This window comes from Vipera berus (assembly GCF_964194415.1).
Source record: "Vipera berus genome assembly, chromosome: 2".
Classification (NCBI taxonomy): domain Eukaryota; kingdom Metazoa; phylum Chordata; class Lepidosauria; order Squamata; family Viperidae; genus Vipera; species Vipera berus.
The window spans coordinates 166,321,812-166,346,685 of NC_138203.1; the positions used below are offsets into that span (position 1 = coordinate 166,321,812).

Below are 24,874 nucleotides of genomic sequence, written 5' to 3' on the forward strand. Positions count from 1 at the left end.
CTCGGAACAGGCGGTGGCGCCGCTGGTTTGGAAAGCTGCTGTGGCCCATTTGCAGAGCTGCCGCCTTTGAAGGCGGCAGGTCTGAAAACTGGCCGCGGCAGCTTTCCAAACCGGCAGTGGCAGGTTTACAAACAGGTAGCAGTGCGTGCGCACCTCTCCAAAGTTTTGCAGAGGTGCGCACGCACTTCTCCAAAGGTTTGGAGAGCTGCGCGCGCACCTCTCCGAACGGCCGGCGCTGCCGCCCGTTTGGAAAGCTGCTACGGCCTGTTTGCAACAATTCTGAAGGCGGCAACTCTGCAAATGGCCTACGGTAGCTTGCAGACCTACCGCCGCCCAAGTGGGCGGCGGCAGGTCTGCAAACAGGTGGTGCCACCGCCCGTTCGGGGAGTGGGAAGGTTTGGAGAGCTGCGTGTGCACCTCTCCGAACGGGCGGCGGTTTGGAGGTCCCGGGGGTGGCTCTGGCGGTGCCCGGGCTGAAGGCAGCGCTGCAACCCAGCGCCCGTCACCAGGGAGACCCATCGCCGCGCAGGTGCCTCCCATTTTGCACTTGCGCAAAATGTTTTGCTTTTTGCGCATGTGCGTGCGTGGATGCATGCGCACGCACTTTTTGCGGCTCCCACTTTTTTTGTGTGTGATGGAACCGGTTCTGAGTGGCTCTTTTGGTTTTTCAGGTTGCCGACCCCTGGGCTAGTTAGTTCAAGTATAAATGGGACTCTGCCATGTTTAAAAGAGCTTGCAAAAAAGACCAAAAATACAGTCATCATTTGCTGTATTGCCAATATGTACTTGCTTGGTAGGTCATTTTTGATTGCTAAGAGTGATTTACTGCATGTGTTAGTGGGGGAGTGTCTAAATATGACTAGATACTCTTGCTGTTCTTTATAAGCTGTTCTGGGATTCTTTCAGTTGAAGTTTAATTCAGAATTAGTGGATTAAATCCTTTGGAAAAAAGCCATTTTATGTATAATCACGTACCGTATATACTTGAGTATAAGCCGAATTTTTCAGCCCACTTTTTGGGCTGAAAAAATCCACTTCGGCTTATACTCCAGTGAACAAAAAAAAAAGAACTTACCGAGGACTTGCGCGCGGCTGAGGCTTTGGTGCTTCCGGGATCGCACGCACCTCTCCCAAGCCGCCGCCGTCCGGAGACCTGCCGAAGTTTGGGGAGGTTTGGGGAGGTGCGCGCGCACCTCCCCAAACCTCCCCAAACGTCGGCAGGTCTCCGGACCTCCGCGCCCTGCCTTCCTGCTTCTTTCCGCTGCCTGGCTGCCCTACGATGTAACCCGCTTCATGATAGAGTGCGACGCCTGCAAGGACTGGTTTCATGGCAGGTAACACAAAGCGGTCATTCTCGCCTTTCCCTCCCCCCCTCGCCCGCCCGCTCGCTTTTTTTTTCCTCTCAAGCATCACTGGACTGGGCCAGGGAAATCAGAGAGAAGCTGGGCGTGCAGCGTCACGGCGACGGCTGGAAGCCTCGCCCAGCTAGAGACAGAGAGGAAGGAGGGAGGGAGGGCGCGCGCAGGCAGAGAGGGTTTGGTCAGGGTGGCGGCGGCGGCGGCGGACACGGGGAGCTGAGGCGCCGTCCGGTAGGTAGAGGCCGTTATGGGAAGGAGGCGGGAGAAGGGACGTGTGGGGGAAGTACGGGGGCCGTGTAAACGGAGTACGTGCGGCGCCGCGCGGGTCTGATAGAACTGGGCCGGCAACGGGTGCTTGTGAAGCGGCTGAGGGCTGGCTAGGAAGGGGGCGGTGGCGGCGGCGGTGGCGTTTTGCGGGTGGGACAAGGCTCTCGAGAGAGAACATGGTGGAGGCGGAACCGACCCCGCCGCTCCCTGCAGGGGAGAGAAGCCGGGCAAGCGCTGCTCCAGTCCTCGCTCTTCTTCCCTCTCCCGATTTTGCCTTCCTCTCCAAGATAAGTTCGAGCGGCAGGGGAAAGTTAGAGCCCCTTTCTGAGGCCGCCCCTTACTTGGGATTGTTGGGCGAGAAGGCGACGTGGGCATGGAGGAGGAAGTAAGTCGCGCTTTACTCGTCACTGCGGGGCGGGGAGAAAAAAAGTTCTTGCCGGCCGGACTTGGATGGCGGCAGCGGCATCAGCTGGGAGCCGCAGCCCCGCCTAGTCCGGCTGAGCTGAACCAGCTCAACACAAAGGGATCAGGCCTTTCCTCCCCCCCTTTCCCTCCCCCCTCCCGCTCTAGGGCAGAGATCCCCTTCCTATCGCTCGGGGCCTTTCGTCTCTTTGGCTCGCCAGGGCTGGAGCGGCGAGAGCGAGCGGCAGAGGAGAGATGGTGGGCTTTCCTTTCCTTTCCTTTCCTTTCCTTTCCTTTCCTTTCCTTTCCTTTCCTTTCCTTCCCTTCCCTTCCCTTCCCTTCCCTTCCCTTCCCTTCCCTTCCCTTCCCTTCCCTTCCCTTCCCTTCCCTTTCCGTTAGAGAGCTACCTTCGTGATTACAATGTGGAGTGGCCGACTGAGGCTGAAAGCACATTAGGTAGCACTTGAGACATGCAGGCAAATCCTGCTAAAGGGCTTTTCCCCCCCACTGGATCCGCGCTCCGCAAGCCTCTGCCGCCGGCGGAGGCTGGATCCGCGCTCCGCAAGCCTCTGCCGGCGGCAGGGCGCGGATCCAGCCGGCGGCAGAGGCTTGTGGAGCGCGGATCACTGCGGGGCGGGGAGAAAAAAAGTTCTTGCCGGCCGGACTTGGATGGCGGCAGCGGCATCAGCTGGGAGCCGCAGCCCCGCCTAGTCCGGCTGAGCTGAACCAGCTCAACACAAAGCGATCGGGCCTTTCCTCCCCCCCCCTTTCCCTCCCCCCTCCCGCTCTAGGGCAGAGATCCCCTTCCTATCGCTCGGGGCCTTTCGTCTCTTTGGCTCGCCAGGGCTGGAGCGGCGAGAGCGAGCGGCAGAGGAGAGATGGTGGGCTTTCCTTTCCTTTCCTTTCCTTTCCTTTCCTTTCCTTTCCTTTCCTTTCCTTTCCTTTCCTTTCCTTCCCTTCCCTTCCCTTCCCTTCCCTTCCCTTCCCTTCCCTTCCCTTCCCTTCCCTTCCCTTCCCTTTCCGTTAGAGAGCTACCTTCGTGATTACAATGTGGAGTGGCCGACTGAGGCTGAAAGCACATTAGGTAGCACTTGAGACATGCAGGCAAATCCTGCTAAAGGGCTTTTCCCCCCCCACTGGATCCGCGCTCTGCAAGCCTCTGCCGCCGGCGGAGGCTGGATCCGCGCTCCGCAAGCCCCTGCCGGCGGCAGGGCGCGGATCCAGCCGGCGGCAGAGGCTTCTGGAGCACGGATCCAGCCTCCGCCGGCGGCAGAGTCTTGCGGAGCGCGGATCCAGCCTCCGCCGGCATGCAGGCAAATCCTGCTAAAGGGCTTTTCCCCCCCCACTGGATCCGCGCTCCGCAAGCCTCTGCCGCCGGCGGATCCAGCCGGCGGCAGAGGCTTGTGGAGCACGGATCCAGCCTCCGCCAGCGGCAGAGGCATGCGGAGCGCGGATCCAGCCTCCGCCGGCATGCAGGCAAATCCTGCTAAAGGGCTTTTCCCCCCCACTGGATCCGCGCTCCGCAAGCCTCTGCCGCCGGTGGAGGCTGGATCCGCGCTCCGCAAGCCTCTGCCGGCGGCAGGGCGCGGATCCAGCCGGCGGCAGAGGCTTGTGGAGCACGGATCCAGCCTCCGCCGGCGGCAGAGGCTTGCGGAGCGCGGATCCAGCCTCCGCCGGCATGCAGGCAAATCCTGCTAAAGGGCTTTTCCCCCCCACTGGATCCGCGCTCTGCAAGCCTCTGCCGGCGGCAGGGCACGGATCCAGCCGGCGGCAGAGGCTTGTGGAGCACGGATCCAGCCTCCGCCGGCGGCAGAGGCTTGCGGAGCGCGGATCCAGCCTCCCCCGGCATGCAGGCAAATCCTGCTAAAGGGCTTTTCCCCCCCACTGGATCCGCGCTCCGCAAGCCTCTGCCGCCGGTGGAGGCTGGATCCGCGCTCCGCAAGCCTCTGCCGGCGGCAGGGCGCGGATCCAGCCGGCGGCAGAGGCTTGTGGAGCACGGATCCAGCCTCCGCCGGCGGCAGAAGCTTGCGGAGCGCGGATCCAGCCTCCGCTGGCATGCAGGCAAATCCTGCTAAAGGGCTTTTCCCCCCCACTGGATCCGCGCTCCGCAAGCCTCTGCCGCCGGCGGAGGCTGGATCCGCGCTCCGCAAGCCTCTGCCGGCGGCAGGGCGCGGATCCAGCCGGCGGCAGAGGCTTGTGGAGCACGGATCCAGCCTCCGCCGGCGGCAGAGGCTTGCGGGGCGCGGATCCAGCCGGCGGCAGAGGCTTGTGGAGCGCGGATCCAGCCTCCGCCGGCGGCAGAGGCTTGCGGGGCAAATCCTGCTAAAGGGCTTTTCCCCCCCACTGGATCCGCGCTCCGCAAGCCTCTGCCGCCGGCGGAGGCTGGATCCGCGCTCCGCAAGCCTCTGCCGGCGGCAGGGCGCGGATCCAGCCGGCGGCAGAGGCTTGTGGAGCGCGGATCCAGCCTCCGCCGGCGGCAGAGGCTTGCGGGGCGCGGATCCAGCCGGCGGCAGCGGCTTGTGGAGCGCGGATCCAGCCTCCGCCAGCGGCAGAGGCTTGCGGAGCGCGGTTCCAGCCTCCGCCAGCGGCAGAGGCTTGCGGGGCGCGGATCCAGCCGGCGGCAGAGGCTTGTGGAGCACGGATCCAGCCTCCGCCGGCGGCAGAGGCTTGCGGAGCGCGGATCCAGCCTCCGCCGGCATGCAGGCAAATCCTGCTAAAGGGCTTTTCCCCCCCCACTGGATCCGCGCTCCGCAAGCCTCTGCCGCCGGCAGGGCGCGGATCCAGCCGGCGGCAGAGGCTTGTGGAGCACGGATCCAGCCTCCGCCGGCGGCAGAGGCTTACGGAGCGCGGATCCAGCCTCCGCCGGCATGCAGGCAAATCCTGCTAAAGGGCTTTTCCCCCCACTGGATCTGCGCTCCGCAAGCCTCTGCCGCCGGCGGAGGCTGGATCCGCGCTCCGCAAGCCTCTGCCGGCGGCAGAGGCTTGCGGGGCGCAGATCCAGCCGGCGGCAGAGGCTTGTGGAGCGCGGATCCAGCCTCCGCCGGCGGCAGAGGCTTGCGGAACGCGGATCCAGCCTCCGCCGGCGGCAGAGGCTTGCGGGGCGCGGATCCAGCTGGCGGCAGAGGCTTGCGGGGCGCGGATCCAGCCGGCGGCAGAGGCTTGTGGAGCACGGATCCAGCCTCCGCCGGCGGCAGAGGCTTGCGGAGCGCGGATCCAGCCTCCGCCGGCATGCAGGCAAATCCTGCTAAAGGGCTTTTCCCCCCCACTGGATCCGCGCTCCGCAAGCCTCTGCCGCCGGCGGAGGCTGGATCCGCGCTCCGCAAGCCTCTGCCGGCGGCAGAGGCTTGCGGGGCGCGGATCCAGCCGGCGGCAGAGGCTTGTGGAGCACGGATCCAGCCTCCGCCGGCGGCAGAGGCTTGCGGAGCGCGGATCCAGCCTCCACCGGCGGCAGAGGCTTGCGGAGCGCGGATCCAGTGGGGGGGAAAAGCCCTTTAGCAGGATTTGCCTGCATGCCGGCGGAGGCTGGATCCGCGCTCCGCATGCCTCTGCCGCCGGCGGAGGCTGGATCCGTGCTCCACAAGCCTCTGCCGCCGGCTGGATCCGCGCCCTGCCGCCGGCAGAGGCTTGCGGAGCGCGGATCCAGCCTCCACCGGCGGCAGAGGCTTGTGGAGCACGGATCCAGCCTCCGCCGGCGGCAGAGGCTTGCGGAGCGCGGATCCAGCCTCCCCCGGCATGCAGGCAAATCCTGCTAAAGGGCTTTTCCCCCCCACTGGATCCGCGCTCCGCAAGCCTCTGCCGCCGGTGGAGGCTGGATCCGCGCTCCGCAAGCCTCTGCCGGCGGCAGGGCGCGGATCCAGCCGGCGGCAGAGGCTTGTGGAGCACGGATCCAGCCTCCGCCGGCGGCAGAAGCTTGCGGAGCGCGGATCCAGCCTCCGCTGGCATGCAGGCAAATCCTGCTAAAGGGCTTTTCCCCCCCACTGGATCCGCGCTCCGCAAGCCTCTGCCGCCGGCGGAGGCTGGATCCGCGCTCCGCAAGCCTCTGCCGGCGGCAGGGCGCGGATCCAGCCGGCGGCAGAGGCTTGTGGAGCACGGATCCAGCCTCCGCCGGCGGCAGAGGCTTGCGGGGCGCGGATCCAGCCGGCGGCAGAGGCTTGTGGAGCGCGGATCCAGCCTCCGCCGGCGGCAGAGGCTTGCGGGGCAAATCCTGCTAAAGGGCTTTTCCCCCCCACTGGATCCGCGCTCCGCAAGCCTCTGCCGCCGGCGGAGGCTGGATCCGCGCTCCGCAAGCCTCTGCCGGCGGCAGGGCGCGGATCCAGCCGGCGGCAGAGGCTTGTGGAGCGCGGATCCAGCCTCCGCCGGCGGCAGAGGCTTGCGGGGCGCGGATCCAGCCGGCGGCAGCGGCTTGTGGAGCGCGGATCCAGCCTCCGCCAGCGGCAGAGGATTGCGGAGCGCGGTTCCAGCCTCCGCCAGCGGCAGAGGCTTGCGGGGCGCGGATCCAGCCGGCGGCAGAGGCTTGTGGAGCACGGATCCAGCCTCCGCCGGCGGCAGAGGCTTGCGGAGCGCGGATCCAGCCTCCGCCGGCATGCAGGCAAATCCTGCTAAAGGGCTTTTCCCCCCCCACTGGATCCGCGCTCCGCAAGCCTCTGCCGCCGGCAGGGCGCGGATCCAGCCGGCGGCAGAGGCTTGTGGAGCACGGATCCAGCCTCCGCCGGCGGCAGAGGCTTACGGAGCGCGGATCCAGCCTCCGCCGGCATGCAGGCAAATCCTGCTAAAGGGCTTTTCCCCCCACTGGATCTGCGCTCCGCAAGCCTCTGCCGCCGGCGGAGGCTGGATCCGCGCTCCGCAAGCCTCTGCCGGCGGCAGAGGCTTGCGGGGCGCGGATCCAGCCGGCGGCAGAGGCTTGTGGAGCGCGGATCCAGCCTCCGCCGGCGGCAGAGGCTTGCGGAACGCGGATCCAGCCTCCGCCGGCGGCAGAGGCTTGCGGGGCGCGGATCCAGCTGGCGGCAGAGGCTTGTGGAGCGCGGATCCAGCCTCCGCCGGCGGCAGAGGCTTGCGAAGCGCGGTTCCAGCCTCCGCCGGCGGCAGAGGCTTGCGGGGCACGGATCCAGCCGGCGGCAGAGGCTTGTGGAGCACGGATCCAGCCTCCGCCGGCGGCAGAGGCTTGCGGAGCGCGGATCCAGCCTCCGCCGGCATGCAGGCAAATCCTGCTAAAGGGCTTTTCCCCCCCACTGGATCCGCGCTCCGCAAGCCTCTGCCGCCGGCGGAGGCTGGATCCGCGCTCCGCAAGCCTCTGCCGGCGGCAGAGGCTTGCGGGGCGCGGATCCAGCCGGCGGCAGAGGCTTGTGGAGCACGGATCCAGCCTCCGCCGGCGGCAGAGGCTTGCGGAGCGCGGATCCAGCCTCCGCCGGCGGCAGAGGCTTGCGGAGCGCGGATCCAGCCGGCGGCAGAGGCTTGCGGAGCACGGATCCAGCCTCCGCCGGCGGCAGAGGCTTGCGGAGCGCGGATCCAGCCGCCGGCGACAGAGGCTCGATCCGCCATTCTGCAAGCCTCCGCCGCCGGTTAATACCCTGTATTCAGCTCTGGGAAGTGGGGGGAAGGGGGAGAGAGGGGGAGTTTGGGAGGAGGGGGAGGGGGAGCTCCACGGTGCAAAAATAAAGCCCTGCCGCTCTTCGCGTTGCTTGCCCGACTGGCTGTCACGGGACCGCACGGATCGCCTCGCTCCCACCGGCAGCTGATTCCTTCGAGTTTGGTCTCGAGCGATTTTGCATTTTCTCCAGTGCTGAAAGCCACTCGGCGGATCCCAGCCTCGGCTTATACTTGAGTCAAGAACTTTTTCCAGTTTTTGGGGGTAAAATTAGGGGTCTCGGCTTATACTCGAGTCGGCTTATACTCAAGTATATACGGTATGTTTGCCTACATTATGCTGCAAAGTGTGAAATATTTTAAGGAATATTATTAATGTGGTACAAAGTACTGTAGGTTAAATCGTAAAATTATTTATTATTTTGACCAAAGAAATCTGTGTAAGTATTATGGAAATGTCTTCCATTTTAAAATGGACAGATGGGCCTTTGTAAAGAAATTTTGTTTAGATGGTAGCAGTAGGGAGTCTCCATGTAATTTTCTGCCAGATAGGAACAAAAAAAATGGTCTCATTTTTCTTCATTTAACTCTTAGCAAAGGTACAGTTTAGGGGCAGCTAAAACAGGCTGTTGATTTACCCCTTGGTGTCTGATGGGTTCTGCCCTGTCAAAATGAGTCAATTTAGAAGGTTTGTACTCAGCAGCTTCTGTTTTGACTTCTGCACTGTGTATCAGGGCTGCTATTTTGTTTCTTCCCCAACTCCTTTTTTTCAAGTCTACATTTTCTGAAGTTGAGGACAGTTCTTGATCCCCTTTCCAAATGAGATAACTTCCTCTAGGGTCTAAGCTTCAGTGTTTTCTAATTTCTCAATTAACTTCAAATATATCAGCAGATTAATGTTAGGCGATGGTTCTCTTTGTGTCAAGAATATCCTTGAGGCATTGTCTGCTGCTGACTTTTAGATCAATTATTAAAAATAATGTATCGTGCTCTATTCTGGAATTATTTTTCTGCTGGTGTCTGTGCGTTTGTGTTTTTTTGTTTTTTTTAAATCTTAAACTATAGATCAATTTTCCCCAGCCTGGTGTTCAAATGTTCTACAGGATAATAATTGGGTAAACTTGATAAGCTTGATGGGAAATGTAATCCACCGTGTGGAGGAAGCTATATTTTGACCTTCTTGATCATACAATCATACTGCACATTATCCATGTCTTGGTATTTGAGTAATTTTTTCATGTTGACCATCTGTTGTAAGATAATGTCTTGAGTTTGTAGTTACCTAGCTGTGGATGAAGAACATTAAAGACTTATGCTCTTAGATGATTAAAGAAAACTGATAGCATTAGGCAGCGGTATACGATGCTTAAAAAACTCCTGCTACATGAATTTGCTACAACCAAATCTGGAGAATGTCCCAATTTGTTCAGGAGACAGAAGAATCCAAAGTACTATAATTAATTATTGACACCATATATATTCCCAGAGTGGCAAAAAAGTAGTCCACTAGATGGAGCAGAAGTATAGTTGACAAATGGCTCAGTTGAGAAGACATTGAGATTATATGTCTTTTGTACTGAGATTAAAGTGAAATACGCTAGAAAGCTTAGGTGGAATATTGCTTTCCCTTTTGTAATCAGGGTGGTGTAAAGTAGATATGTTTAATATTTGCTATCGTGATGCTGCTAAGCTCTTCTTTAAAACAATAATTAATGATGTTCTGCTGAGCAAATGTGTTATAATTTGTTCTATTCTTTTTTACTTCCCCATGCTTAAAAACATTCATTGTCGGATAATGATATTTTGCTAATTTGTTCATTTGATTGCGTTGTGGTGCTGTTTTAGGTTTCTCATTTTTATATGTTAAACAAATGTGGTGGGGATCAAATGTAACTAGGGTTTTATAGCAGTGTAGTGCTGGGCAATATGTGCAAGTTGTTGTTTTTTCTGTATAATTCCTATTGCATTGTATAAGAATTTCATGCACACATTTCTTTTGTCAGTTTTGGCCTTCTTGGATTGTGTCAGGGATAATAAGGATGCTGCATATGTGCTGAGTGTGGACTGAGTTTGTACACATTGCCTTGTGTCCAGTGTTTAAGAAAGATGTTCTTAAGAGTGGAAAAGCAAGAATATTTTTTTCCTGAAAATAAATCAAAATATCTTTTGAATTGATAGCTTGGATTTGTAAAAACTAGGTTGAGGTAAACATCTTTTGTTTCTATGGTTGAAAATAGTAAACTGAATGAATTATTTTCTTTTTCAGTTAGTAGATTGGAGGAGAGGGAAGCGGAACTAAAAAAGGAATACAATGCTCTTCATTCAAGGCATACAGAGGTAGGTAACTAGGTATTTCTTTGAACAGTGCCTCTATGTAATTAGTGAATTACCAATTGTACCAAGTATATTAATCTATTATCAACATTTTCTGAAAAACCTCATAGGGCTTTGATTCTTTGCTTTTGAAAGCATTGGTGGCTCTTGGATATTGCTGATGTGTTAGGGTAGAATCAGGTGGTATATTGACAACACATGGTTTGAGTTCAGATAGGTGTTTGTTGGCACAATTGAATATGGTAAGGGAGAACTTTTGGAAAAGATTGGTAGATTTGAGAAAGGTAGGTAGTTCCTTTGCTGCCAACCTCTGATCAGTCGAGATAAGAAATTTATCTTCCTAAATCCTAAATTTATCTGCCTAAAAAGTAATGAGCAGTATGAAATCTGTTGAACTGGACTCCTTTCAGTTTTAACAACCATTACAGATAGGGATAATCCTCATCATCTTGTATGCTGTCTGACTCTGAACAGCTTTGGATGATGGAAATGGTGATCCCACGAACTTCAGAAGTCCACCCTCTGTTCCACTAACAATCTTCTCAGATGTTTATATTTTATTGTCAAACTTTGCCTGGTTTGTGCCACTTAAACACATCTTTTCTTGTGGTAAAAATATTAGATATGCATGCTTTTCAAGGCAATGTCATTGAATGTAATCTGGCTAATGACCAACCAAAGTATAATCTGAATAAAAGGTTAGCAACATCTTTTTGATTACATAGTCCTTGGCTTATAACCATTTGTTTAGCAACTGTTTGAAAGTATGACAGTATGAAAAAAGTGATTTGCGATTGCTCCTTGCACTTATGACTGTTGCAGTGTCCCCACATGATTAAAATTTGGGTTCTTGGCAATAAGAATGAAGTTATTGTGGTTGTACATGTGACTGCCATTCGCAGCCTTCCCAGGGGGCTTCCAACAAGCAAAAGTCAATGTGGGAACCTTTAACAACCAAGTGATTCATTTAATGCCTGCAGCAAAAAGGTCGTAAAATCAGGTACAGTGCAAAAATTACTACTGATGATAATTGTGGCCAGTCCAATTTGTTTTTTTTCCCTTCGATGTTTAGTTTATATATTAAGGTACCATTGTCAAACTGCAGAATAATTGAGATGGACACGGAAAAAGTAATATAAAACATGCAAAGAATATTAAATTAAATATTGAATACCAAAATGGGTCAATTTAATATTTCTGTACAACAATGGTGATGAATGTTGTACATTGGTAAAAATGAGATAGAGAATGTCTTCAAAGGTTACAAACTAAAAAAAAAATGAAACTGGGAAAATAGTTGGAGAAATTCACATATGATATCAGTCATTGTTATCAAATGAAGAGTATCATTGACTATCTGTAAATTAATAGCCAGGGGACAGTCACAGGGAACTGTACTGGCAATATAAACAGAGAATGAAATTTGTAAGATGCAATATTAACCCTTTCCTGTGCATTTGATTCCTGTGTTCTGCCTTCATCAAATCTTGAATAATAGGAAATGCTTCCATTTTTTTTCTCTGCAGTAGTCTGCATTTATATTCTAGAGTAGGGGTGTCAAAATGGCAGCCTGCGGGCTGGATGCATCAGGTGCAGACCACGCCTGCCCCGGCTCCGCAAAGGCAAACAATGTCATGATATGTCACGTGACGTGATCGAGTTTGACACCCATGGTCTAGAGAATGGTCTGTTAAATTACCTCGGTGATGTCATGTGCTCACTTAATGAATACCATTAATGTTTACCAACATCAAGTTACCGTATTTCTATTTTGCCTTAGAGACTTGGTGTGTTACCAATTAACTTCACCTACTATATATGTGTATTGTAAGTCTCGCTTAAGAATTTATTGTTAACCTCTGAATGTGTTTGGGTTCTGCTCATATCACAATCCCTCATTTATGAAAGAACTGTAGCTATGCCTAGCCTGTCAGATATTCTTCAATTTAGTTTAGGACACATGTAATTTGCTGAAAAATAACAATTGTATTCAGAAGGATTACAGAACCTTGTCTGAAAGGAGCTGGTATTAGTAATCATATTAATTCTTATAAAATGCCTAACTTTTCTTATAAGTGTTATAGCTCTGGTATGGGAAAGTTCTGAATATAATGATAAAATGCTTCCCACTTTGTCCGTGAAATAAGCATTTAATAAAGACCACCTACAGTACATGGTTTCATAAATTAGAAAATAGTCTGACTTGTATGAGTGGAAATATTCTGTAGAATATATTTATATTATATATTTATATATTTATTATATCATAAAACTTGGGGATATATATACATATAAAGAAGAAATTAAAATTATGTATACATTAGTGCTGCTTAGTGTGTTTCTTGCACAAATACCCAAAATATTTCAATTAATTAATTAAATCCATTACATTATTTGATAATACTGAAACAAGCCATTGAATTGAAAACGTGTTTCTCCTCAATGTATCAAATAGATTATGGGCCACACAGAAAGCATTGTAATATGTAGTTCTACATTACTAAGTATTTTTAGTTAAGACTTGCTGATTTTCATCAGCAGGCTGAGCAACTTAAATAGATGCATCAGATAAAAAGGTTTTCAATAATGTGTCATTGTATGCTAGAAGAGTCAATTTGTGAAGATTAAAAATAGTGGTCCTTTAGGATTTATGCTATGACCTTTAGATATCCAGAAATTTTAATCCTAATATATAAGTTGCTTATCTGAGGCAGCTGCATCTGCTTTTTTCCAAGGGATAAAAAAAATTATATCTTGAAATACAGTACTGTAATTTCTTGTGGCTCATCTTAGCTGAAGTGTTTTTGATGCTTGGTAAACAGAAGTATTCTCAAACGTATGATGAAGATCATTAAGTGCTGTAAAACATATTTAAGAAGAAATGGCAAAAGATTTCAATGTAACTTAATCAAAAGTACCTCTTAGAACACTCAGAAACTTTCTGTTTAATATGCTCTGATTGATGAAGCCACCTTGAGTGCCAATTTGGTAACAGAATCCATGAATAGAAAGTAAAGCAATGATTATACCCAATCATTAACAAGAAATGTTAACAAGCAGCAATTAATGTCTCCCTCTGCCAAGAGAAACTCTCAAATCTTTCATGTATATGCTTCTCTATGCCTGTAAAGAGCCAGTATTTTGTAAAGCAGGGGTCCCCAACCCCCGATCCTTGGACCGGTACCAGGCCGTGACATGCCGGTAACCGGTCCGCACAAACAAGCAAAAGCCCCATTCATGGGATGCAGGTAGCACACAAACCCACGCAACTCTCTGGTCCATGGAAAAACATTTCTCCATGGAATTGGTTTCTGGTGCCCAAAAGATTGGGGACCTCTGCTGTAGTGGATAAAGGCAGCAGGTTAGAATAGAAACCAGGAGATCATGAGTTCCAATTCTGGCCTTAGAAACAAAGCTAGCTGAGTGTCTTTGGGCCAGTTAGTCTCACTCAGCTCCAGGAAGAGGAGCATAACAGAATAACACACTGTGGCAAACTAATTCTGAAAACATTGCCAAGAAAACTATAAAGACAGTTCTTGGTCAATCAGGTAAAGAAATATATCAGAAATAATAAACACATTTTAATAACTCCCTTTTAATTGTAATTTTTTTTTGTTCTATGGTTATATAAGCAATGATATAAAAATACAAATGATGCCTGATTTTCATTCTTTTTTATTTTTTAAAAAGCAAATGATTATTATTCAGAATATTTGTAAATCACATAGAAGTTTATATTATCCAGTTATGAAAATATAAAGGTCACAGATTAGAAATAATGTTAGTTCTTTATGAATTAATTGTACACAGTAGCAATTTCTCTTTGGATTATTTCACTTTCGCATTATGAATGACAAAATAGCCTCTCATACTATTTTGCTTAATCTGAAATGTTCACAAATATCCTTTTGATATATAGTAAATGACCACAGTGCAGTATGAAATGATGGTAGGCTCAGCTATAGATAGTTACAATTCAAAAAGAGATATTTGTACTAATTATAATTTGCATTTATCTATAACTGGTTTATCTTAGAAGGGAGTAATTGATTACTTAATGAAAATATTTCTATTTTAATGTCATACTTATTGAAATAATAATAAGCCATCCATTTTTATGAAATCCTTAAACATGCACATGTGTCCTTTTTCTGTGTATCATCTGATCCTATTTTGATGCTGGAAATTCGGGGAATATTTTTCCGCACATTTTAAAAATGTGATAAAAGGCCTTTGCTTGAAGCTGTCTTACCAGGTACTTGGCTGACAGTATGACATAGCTTCTAACCATTTGTGGAGTGATGTAAATAAAACTGGCCATCTAACCCTTGGTGAAATCCTTGATATAGGTCTCATTTACTCAGATAAAAAAGTACCTTAATCGACTGTTGGCATATTAAAGAGCGTAAGAATACACATTTTAATTCTAGAGTTTCCAATTAATTCTAATTCTACAATAGGAATCTTAAAAAACACATTTATATGAAATTGATCTAGAAGTAGTTTAATGTGACACAGAGAAATGGAATTAGATGGATTCATATCAATGACTAATATACTAAGCTCTTTATGAATGGATTCTGCAACTGTCTTACTCTTTCCCCTTGTTTTTTCCCCCTGTAAGATACAATGCAATAAAGCTTTAGTCAGCTGTAGTCTACAGAATAATTGAACCAAGAGTCTTCACCTAGTCCAGACCAAGAGAGATCAACATCTCATTTTCAACAATGGAAAAACCAACAGGGTGTGAGAGCAATATCCTTCTGTCCCTCATTGTAGTATAAATGGCATGCTGACACAATATATTAAAAATTCATATCCTATCAGATACATTGTTTTGAGTATGTGCACTCATTCAAAACTCTTAGTTGCCAATCTTTTGCAAATAAAATGTAATCTTAAAACAAGGCAGGGGTATTAAATGTGTTAAATGAAGAACAGTGTCAACTTCTCTGGCTCAATTCAGATGTAATGAGAAGCCATTATGCTCCCCCATTCCCCTTCTCAAGATAAAGGGAAGCATGTCTCCTCTTGTGTTTAAAAGTCACATTACTTGTTTTAATTATGGCTTCTGAAAAAGTTGGATCTGAAACATCTGTTTGTAAGACTTGTTTTCAGTTCCCCACGTTTAGTTGCTTACAGGTAATTCTTCTGTAGTTAAAAGAAGATGCAAAAACTTCTTATTTCCTCACAGAATCTTCCACAGCCCATTCACATAGGGAGGAATCATGGTTTCTCATTACATCAGAAGTGGGCACCAGTGTAACCTTCTCCAACCACCCATCCTTCCCCAAATATATGTGAAGTTTTCTCAGTTTACTAAGGTATCTTTTCCACTCAATCACGGATGGGGCTTCTACTGGTTCTCTTGGTTTGCACTTGGGTGACAAAGTGTGTATTTGTCTCATGTCGCTGAAATTGCCTAATTTTATAAAAGTGTGGAGGTGAAAAAAAAATGACCGCTTGTATTAATGTAAAGATAAATTAAGGTAAAATTGTACATTGGAAGGGGAAAAATTACTTTGGAACAAAGTAACGTATTATGAAGATAGTTTTTGATGCATGGGATGTTTTATACAGTCTGAAATACATAAAACATACATCTGATAGTAGTTTCTTGACAGTGAATTAAAAGGAAATAATTAAAAAAACAGGTATGAAACAGTTTAAAATCTTTTATTCCCTCCTTTTTAACAACAGATGATTCATAATTACATGGAACACTTGGAAAGAGCAAAATTTCATCAGTTGACAGGAGGTGAACAGCCTGAGCCCATCACGCACAGTAGAATTAGGTAAGCTTCATTGGATTTTGTTTGAGTGAAACCCATTCATTTTTGTTTCAAGGCTTTGTTTTTAAAAAAATCTTAAATAAAGATTAGAGAGTCACAATTACATTTTTGCTGGATTATAAGAAAGACTAGAAATCTTTCAGGAGGAATGAACATTATTTTAATGGGAAAATTGCCTAGTTAATACTGATTAAGGTCTAAACTCATATAGATTTTTATGTAGCAGGATTTTTCTTTCCCTTCTCCAACAGAGATGAAAAACAACAAAAGGATATGCAGTTAAGGGTGTGAAATAACTGAATCTCATTTCCCTTTTTATACTATTGTGCACATTTTCATGAAAGGAGATCTCCAAGTAAAGCTTTGTCTACATTATGGAGATGCCTGAGCTTCCCATCCAATCAAGTGGAGCCAGGCTGCAAAGGTTCAGCGTAGGGGGTGGAGGAAACTGCCAACAAGCTTGCTTGTATCCTTAGGTTGCTGCATAGATGCTGAAGAAAAGAGAAGCCGCTCGGATTCCTTTTTCCTTTGTAGGTGGGGGAGGAGAGGGAGGTGATGTCATTTTGCTTTGGAGCTGCTGCAGAAAATAGTGGAAAGCTGCTGTCGATGGCATTGTTTCTGTGGCAGCAGCTCAATGACAGACTTTTACTACAAAGATACTCCCTTGTCCCCTGCGTAGCCTCGGTTCTTGCATTTCACCATGCCAGCGCAGCGCCATGAGTCCTGGATGCATGCTGCTATTTGTGTTTGGCTTCGTTGGCGGGGCGGTGGTCATTAATTCAGCTATTTTAGTGTCTCTTTCCGTTTTGCTGCTTGTGCACTTTTCTATATCCACTGGTGTGCCAGCTCTGACGCAGAATTTACCAAGGATTCTCAGGTATTCTGACCCCGGAACCTTTGCTTTTAAAAAATATTCTTTGTTCTTAGCCTACCATGTTATTTCTCCTCTCTTGAATAGGAGTAGAAAGTGGGAAATGGTGGGGTGATGCTGATTTGAAGTGCCATTTTCAAATCTCAGTTTGATATTTTGTAGACTATGTAAAATGTACAATTTACCATTTTAAAGATGGGACAAGTTTTTTTGATGTGCTTTGAGATTACAAAATCAGTTGTTTCTTGAGAAAATCTTTTATGCAATTAGCAACTTCAAAAAGCTTTCTGTAACAGCCTTTCGTTTATTCAGTTGGTGTTTTGCTCCCAAGAATCATGTATAATCTGCCTGGGATTAATTCTTCCAACAGAAATTATTCAAATTGCATAATTGCTTTTTATTTCTCTAAATAGATTGTTGACATGCGTTTAGGAATATTATAATGTGAAAAATAGGATATAAATGTATACTTTTTAAACCCGTATTTAGTAATATTTGTTTCACCCCAGAGTACTGAGTTGCAGATATTTATCTGGACTTATCAAACTACTTTTATAGCAACATTGTTCAATATTGCTGTTTGAAAACTTCTATTTTTTTTTAAAAGTATCTGCATTGATTGCATGCATAATTGCATGCATATTAAGGTATAGCTAGCAAATAAAAATCAAATGTCTCAGTCCAATATCCACAATTTAATAAAAAATGTTTCTATCTGGAACTTTTCCCTAATGAAATTTTACCTTTACAATGCATTTTTGGTGGAATCCATTGATCCAGTTCTTTCCAATTAGAACTCTGCTGTTACATAAAGTAAGCTGAATAAATGGCTTTTACAGGAACATGAATGTAAGTGGATCAGTGTATTTTGTTGAATTGCTTTGTCTCATAGGAACTTCTACAAACTCCTGTGGGGTATTAGGATTTTCATATTTCCCTGGAATATCCCAAGGGAGAAAGAAGTCTTAACATAATCAGGAGATTCTGGTAATCCAGTCTAAGGAGATTTAATTTAAAAGTAAAAGAACATAAGAAAGTCTGAAGAATACGAAATGAAGGCATTTAATTTTATTACAGATGGATCTTTTTGCTTTGTCAATAATGTTTACAAAAAGCTGCTTAATGTAAAAGCTTCCACAACGCTTTAAATGCTATCTATATCTATATAGATGTATAAACCTTTGGATGCAAAATAAAGTTTATGCATTAACCGGGGTCTTAAATTGTAGGCGTGTATTTTGTAGACGCCTGCTGGAGGCTGCAAATATTAGTATTCATGCTTTCAGTAGCTGAGAATTGCTTTTTATCTAGTTTTTGCAAGCCAGTAAGGAATCTGACCAATTGTGAAGAATTGATTGTGAGTTTTCAGATGTGATATTCACACAATGAATAAAGGACCTGAATGTTCTTTCATTCATATTATAGCTGAACATATAAAGTAGATGGGTAGATCTTCCCCTCACCCCTTTACAGTGGAGCTAATATAAATGGAGCACAATGGTGGATTTAAGCATACATGTATAGAACTCATTCTGGTAGCATCTTTCCATGGCTTATATTGCATTTACACATACCCCATTCCTACTCATATTTGATGAATCAAATTAACTTTTTTTTAAAGTCATTTTCCCCCCCATTTGATGTAAACTGCCCAGAGTAGCCCATGGCAAGATGGGTGGCAAATAAATTTAACAAAAAATAATAAATTTGAATGCTGGTTGCTTCCTTACTAGTTTCTCGGCAGAATGTAAAATATTCAGAGTTGGCCAATAGAAATGATAAGTGAAAAAATATTTTTTTAAATACTTGGTACCATTACACTAGAATATAGAAGCATCTTCGTATATTTTGTTAAAAACAGACTACTTATAAGATCAGTCTTATAAAAAAGCGGTCACATCCTTTCCATTGACAAGACATATTTCAAGATCAGGTGGAAACTTTGAAGCTGGAGGAGAATGCTAAATGAAGCAGTGGAATTCAAAGTAGTTCAAGTGAGAAGATTGAATTAGAGCTGTGCAAAGCATTCAAAGACACACTGAACAAAGTATATTTGTACAAGTGAAGTTCTCCTTGAAGAATTGTGGCTTAGGTTGTTTATTGTGCATTTTCTGCATTTAGTGGCTTTTAGATCAGGGGTGTCAAACTCAATTTCATTGAGGGCCGCATCAGCATTGCGGTTGCCCTCAGGGGGCCGGGTGGGTATGGCCTGGGTGGGCGTGGCCTACTGGGTGGGCGTGGCTAGAGTGCGTATGGCCTACTGGGTGGGCGTTGCCAGCTCTACATCGTTGGCATCAAGGGGGCCTATGGGGGCCTGGGCAGGAGTGGGACAGATCTGAGGGTCTCTGGGCCAGGGCCAAGGCAGTGGGGGCCGTTCCCTCACTGTTTCCAGGATGGCTTTGCGGGCCACATGAAACCACTTCGTGGGCCGGATCCGGCCCCCGGGCCTTGTGTTTGACATGTCTGCTTTAGATAACAGACTGAGCAGAATGGAAAACCTGGGAAAGCGCTCAAACTTGCTAGGTTGGCCTTCAGACGATGCAGCTGCCTCAGGAGTTTGAGAAGTGTTTTGTTCACACTAAGACGCTACATAAAGTGTGTTTTTCATTCTTCTAGTATTAAATCTTGTAAAATGACTTAATAGATATAAATGCCCCATGTTATGGCTTGTTACAATGTGTGAATGTTATTCAGTAAAGATGATTTAAACATGCCATGGCTTTGTGTTATGTTTATAGATACCTGAAATATCTTTTCACACACTTTTCACATGATACATAATAGAGCTTAATTACAGACTGGGAATCTGCTTATATTAAAGTTGTATGGAAGACCTGGATAGCTCATGTAGTAGCCACATCAAGTACATTGTTGCTGATGGTGAACTGTGTATGTGCGTATATTCAAATAGATTTTAGTAATTGTTGTATGATGCCTGATAAACAGTTACAATCGGGTATTTTATCAGTGCATTATCTTGGCTTTTATTGTGAAATGAGTGGTTTCAGAAATAGGTACTATTAGAAACTACTGTACAGAAATCAGATGGAAAATAGGTGACTGCATGTGTTAATATTTTTGTTTCAAGGGCTGTTTTTATCATATGCCTTTAATCAAATGCAGTGAAGCTGTGTTTTGACGAATAAGAGAGATACTATATATTAAGATTCTGCCATACTTTGTATTCCATTCAGAAAGGTGTTTTGGAATGTGCAGCAGCATAGAAATAGCATTTCCTTCAGCTTTTTAAAGCAACTGAGTTTTTCTGGGATTGTACAAATGCCTTCTGAAACTGTCATCTGGTATCATGAGAAGATGCAGTTACTTTAAAGAGTTGTAAACAAGGGATACATTTATGCCCCTGAGTGCTCCCAAACAATTTTTGGAATTGAATTGGAACTCCTGTATAGCCATAGTATGTGTGTAATTTGCCAACATTTAAGTGAATTATCTTGTTTTAATCACATCTGAATGGCACACACAAAAAAGAAGTCTGGATACTATACATTTTTAAGCGTTATATTTTATATAGTTCTGATGCTTGTGTATCTATTTGTATTTGCATTATTTGTACATTCGTAACGTATACAAAAAGGAAAACAGCAGGCAATAATTTGAATTCTGTTCAGGACAGAAGTGGAAATTCTTCCAGTTCCTTCAGATTTTTATACCCTTTACTACTAATCTGAGGTCTTTTAAATTGATAAACATTCATTCTTAAAGCAAAACATAATTTTATCTGATTTCTGAGTTTAATGTAAGTAAAATTTAGAGTCACCCACAAATATTTACTCTTCCAGTCGAAAACCTCTTACAATTCCTCACAATGTTTAAAAAAGGATTAATGTTAAAAACAAAATATTTAAAAAATGAAGACAATACATACACTCATTGAGTTCCAACTCTTTGTTCAGTGACTGTTTATTTATTTATTTATTTAATTAAATTTTTATACCGCCCTATTCCCGAAGGACTCAGGGCGGTTTACAGGGCAGCATAAAATATAATATAAAAATAGTATAAATTAAAATAGATTAAATTACATAAGCCCAACAATTAAAACAATATAAAAAGCTAAAACCCCTTCAGTTTGAAGGTATGATGGCCCTAAACAAAGGGGCTTAAGACCTGTTCTCAAAGTTCCTGTCATTGCAGCATCTCACATTTGGGTGATCGCTGTTTTCAGCTTTCTCTGCTGGCTTCCCACCAGCAGAATCAATGGGGAAGCCAGCAGGGAAAGTCAAAAATCACCCCTCCCAACATTTCTTTGCTTGCCCGCACTGCACCCCCCCTTCCCTCTTGCTTGCTTGCACCTACCAGCCCCCTCTTTCCCAGCCTCCCTGAGCGCTCTCTCACACAAGCTTGCGGCACCCCTACACTGCTTATCTGGGACTCTTTCCACTTAATGACCTGCAGATCTTGGGGTTATGACAGATTGCCTTTACTAAACAATTTGGTCACCTGATGTTGCACTTTATGACCACATCAATTAGCGAAGGCATAAATCATGAGCAATGAACAAGATCAGAGTGAGCAGTAGCAACAGACCAATGAGCAGAATGACTTCCCAGACTTTGCTCAATGAACTCCAGTGGACCCCCTTAGGTGAGGCATACTTTAAAAGAGGATCGCCATAAGAAAGGACCTCCTTTTGCTTACATATAGAAGTTCTAAGTTATATGAATATTGTCCATGTCATTATGAGTTATTCAAGAAATTCATATGGATCTATAACGATTGCCATTTTTGTTCCTGCATGAGCACCTTCTTCAGCATAATTTGTTTCAGGACAATTTTAACATTTTTAGATAGATACGTGATAGAGACACACTTACTACAGTTTTTGAATCTGTTTGCAATTGCCTATTTTGTATACCAGTGCTGAGAACTGCTGCTACTTTGTTAGAAATTGTTTTCAGATGGGTGTATAATGTGCTGGTGACTAGTCAGAAAAAAACAATAGCATGGCTTGTTTTTAGCTTATTTTTACAGTTTGGTGGTGAGTGGAAATCAATGGCAGAACAGAGTTATATACAAGCCTCCATTAGACGCTGTCAAGCTAATCAGGGCACTGAGAGGAAGCCAGCACATATGTTGTGATGTACACTTGGCACATAACCCTTAGTGAAGATGTTGGCTGATTGTAGTTTATAGTTCCTCATTTACTCTTTTTATTTAACTGCCTGACCTGATATTTTACACTGTGTTGATTTGTTGAATCAAAGAGATTTTTTTCTGTTCCGTCTTCTATTGCTTGTGGCATAAACGATTCATTGCTGATATGTAACTATCTTTTCCTCCTGCAGTACGCCTGGCCACATGTCAGCCCAGCTTGCTTTTTCATTTTTGCCCGTGTGCAAATGGTATTTCATTAGGATAACCAAATACTGCAGCGGGAAGAGTCATTATCTTTGGGGCAAAACCCTGTAGTATGATAGGTGTGACCTAGACCTTGCAGTAATAGCAATGGAGATGGCTGCCTGCAGCTATAGATGTCCTACCCAGGAACACTAATCTAAAATGCTGTAGAAACCTCACAGTAGTTAAATTAGTGTTTCTTGATCTTGTTCCACTTGGAGCCACCTTTTCTGTGGGAAAGTTGGCTGGTGATACAGTGTGAATGAAAGCTTTATAGAGTACAGAGCAAGTTTGGTGAATGGATGTGTAGGACTAGCATACTAATCAATTGAATAGTCAAATGATTGTGCTGGTTTGACTGTAGTCAATATTTGTTAAACATTCTCTGAAACCGTGAATGTGTTTGTGTGGCAGCCAAAGTTTTAAATTAATTATTCTTCCATATGGAAACGAGGATCCTTTTATTCTCTAGTCCCAAATGATACTTAATAAGTTGGCAGCTTCTCCAAAGGAAAGATAGCCTGTATTATCTTCCACAAGCTCTAATTTCCATTCAAAACATTAATTTAAATAGGCAGGAATACCTTGATTTAAATCAGGTTCCTCTGACGTTACTTTACAAACTGAGAAATCTGATCTGTAAACCATTTAAATTTACAATTAGAATATTATTTTTGTTATTGTAACTAGCCCTTGCATCTCTTGGTCTAACTATTTGTGTGGCTTCCTTTCCCAGAAAGTATCTTTACAATATTGCAGGGTAACATGTTTTCTCAAGCATTTAATATGAGGTTAAGGATGGGAGTTTAGAAACTTTTGTATAATATAAATTTATTTTTCTCTTTATTTCAGTGTTGAAAAGTCCTATATCATTCAGCTTTGGCCTAGCTTTATTAAAAACATCAAGAAAAAAATATAAATAAATATTTTTTATCATAAATATTAATCATTCTACTTTAATTTTCATCAGGTGAAAATCAAATATCTATATTTAAGAGATGAAATGCAGTGATCTTTCGTTTAGGCAGAAAAATCTCCTTTGATTGAATATTTTGGGAAAGTATTGGTTTAAAAGCAAAGTGAAGTGAACTGCATACTTAAATGCAGTTTATTCCATGATATATTTTCTTTATTCAATTTGGGGGGGGGGCGGGAAGTTTAGCTTTTCTGGGAGTTTTTAGTCTGTGTTCCCTTAGCAAAAGCTGTTTGAAATCACAGTTACTTGATAATTAGTTTTAAATTCTAACCATTGGTTGCCTTTTTCCAGACTTGATGCCTATTTCATTTCTTTCTCTATATTTGTAGTGTATAGTTGCTATGGTGCTTTCCTGCTCAGAAATATATGCATAATCTTAAAATAAGCCAAGATTTTCTAATGAGATGTTGATATGAGCTTTATTTCAGCAAAGTATGTTTGTAACACGGCCTTAAATGAATTAATATGTACATTGTCTACTGCCTACATGTAAAGTAGTGTAAGAGAGTATTTATCGTGAATCGGTTTGAAATGGCAAACATGATTTTAACATTTTAAGTTTCAAAAATCGAGAATCTATAAGAAATTATAACATATGATATTGTCCCCTTTATCTACAGAAAGGAGCCTCCTATATCATTGGGCATCTTTCCGCTCCCTCCAGGAGATCCACTTCTTACTCCTGATTCTCAGAGAGGATCAGTGGAAACTCCTGGATCAGATAGTTGGAAGTTCCGTGAACTAAGTCAGCCTCGTTCCCGCACCAGCCTCAAGGTAAAGGAGCTGTTTTAATTTTCACAGTGAAAAAAATTATTAATTTGTTCCTCAGGAAGTATGTGTATGAACAAAAGCTAAACTTCCAATTGTCTTTTCTTAGTGCACAAATTTTTGAAACTCATTCCAGGTGAGTTGAAGGTAAGTTCCTTTTTCTTCTAATGTATGGTTTATTGAAAAGCTGATTGATATCTGCACTTGGAAATATGGGAAGACAACATTTTCAAATTTTTTAGACACACTGTTTTCTAAGCTTGCAGTTGGGTAGAATCCTTTGGAGGACTTACTCTGTTTATCTTTAGGAATTATTAATATTTATATTTACTGTTTTCAGATTTTGATGACAAGCACGGTTGTGGTTTTGTTTTTAAGGATCTAGGGGAAGACTTCTGTTGGAAAAAAAAAGCATAAGGACAGAGCATTAAACCAAGCGTATATTTTTTTATCTAAAAAAGCTTGTTTAAATAATTCATTTATAGCAATAATTGTATTGAAATGATTAATTTTATGCTGGCTAAAAGTATAACTGTTGTTGCAATCAATGAAATGTCTTGCAGAGTTTTACTCCTTAAATCAGAAATGTCATGGCACTCACTGTATTTTCTAGTGGGACTTACTGATCCCCTTTCCTCTAAACTGCATGGTATCCACCTAGCAAGCATTTATTATACTGTAGCCCTGAATAAAGCCATAATATGAATCCATTCACATGAATTGGTCAGTAAGCACACATATTTTTTCACCTCAGAATTATAACCCTAAAGCTTCAACTTGAACTTGATACATTGTTTGGTGCACTTTGGGTTGTGGGTCAATGAAGCTAATGAAAAAGTAGTGTTAACTCTTACATATTTAAATGTACTGCTACGTGGATCACATGAACTTTAGATTGTCTGGTGAAGGATAATCTTTTGCACTTTTTCCTGGGCATTTTGGTGAAGGATCATCTTTTCCACTTTGTCTGGACATATCTGAAATATTTAAATTCATTGATATTCTAAATACTGCAAAGTAAACTGAGAAAATTCCCCTCTGGGCAGCTTCTGAACAGCTACCATATGAGTTAGTTTAGAATGAAAAAGTGTAACTGCTCACAGGTCACTTGAAACTTCATGGATGAATGAGGTTTAAATCGTACTTTCCACTTAAGGTCTTAGAG

The 24,874-nt window shown here is 45.2% G+C and overlaps 1 protein-coding gene across 2 annotated transcripts in view; it reads left to right on the forward strand.

Annotated features, from left to right (window-relative positions):
* Nucleotides 1–24,874, forward strand: part of SPAG9 (sperm associated antigen 9) — a 106,663-nt gene that overhangs the window by 11,136 nt on the left and 70,653 nt on the right. For both annotated transcript variants that reach the window (XM_081318300.1, XM_081318301.1), the window contains exons 3-5: nt 9,877–9,947; nt 15,645–15,739; nt 23,562–23,715. In XM_081318300.1, the coding sequence (XP_081174426.1) occupies nt 9,877–9,947; nt 15,645–15,739; nt 23,562–23,715 (320 nt within the window). The remainder of the gene's footprint in view (nt 1–9,876; nt 9,948–15,644; nt 15,740–23,561; nt 23,716–24,874) is intronic.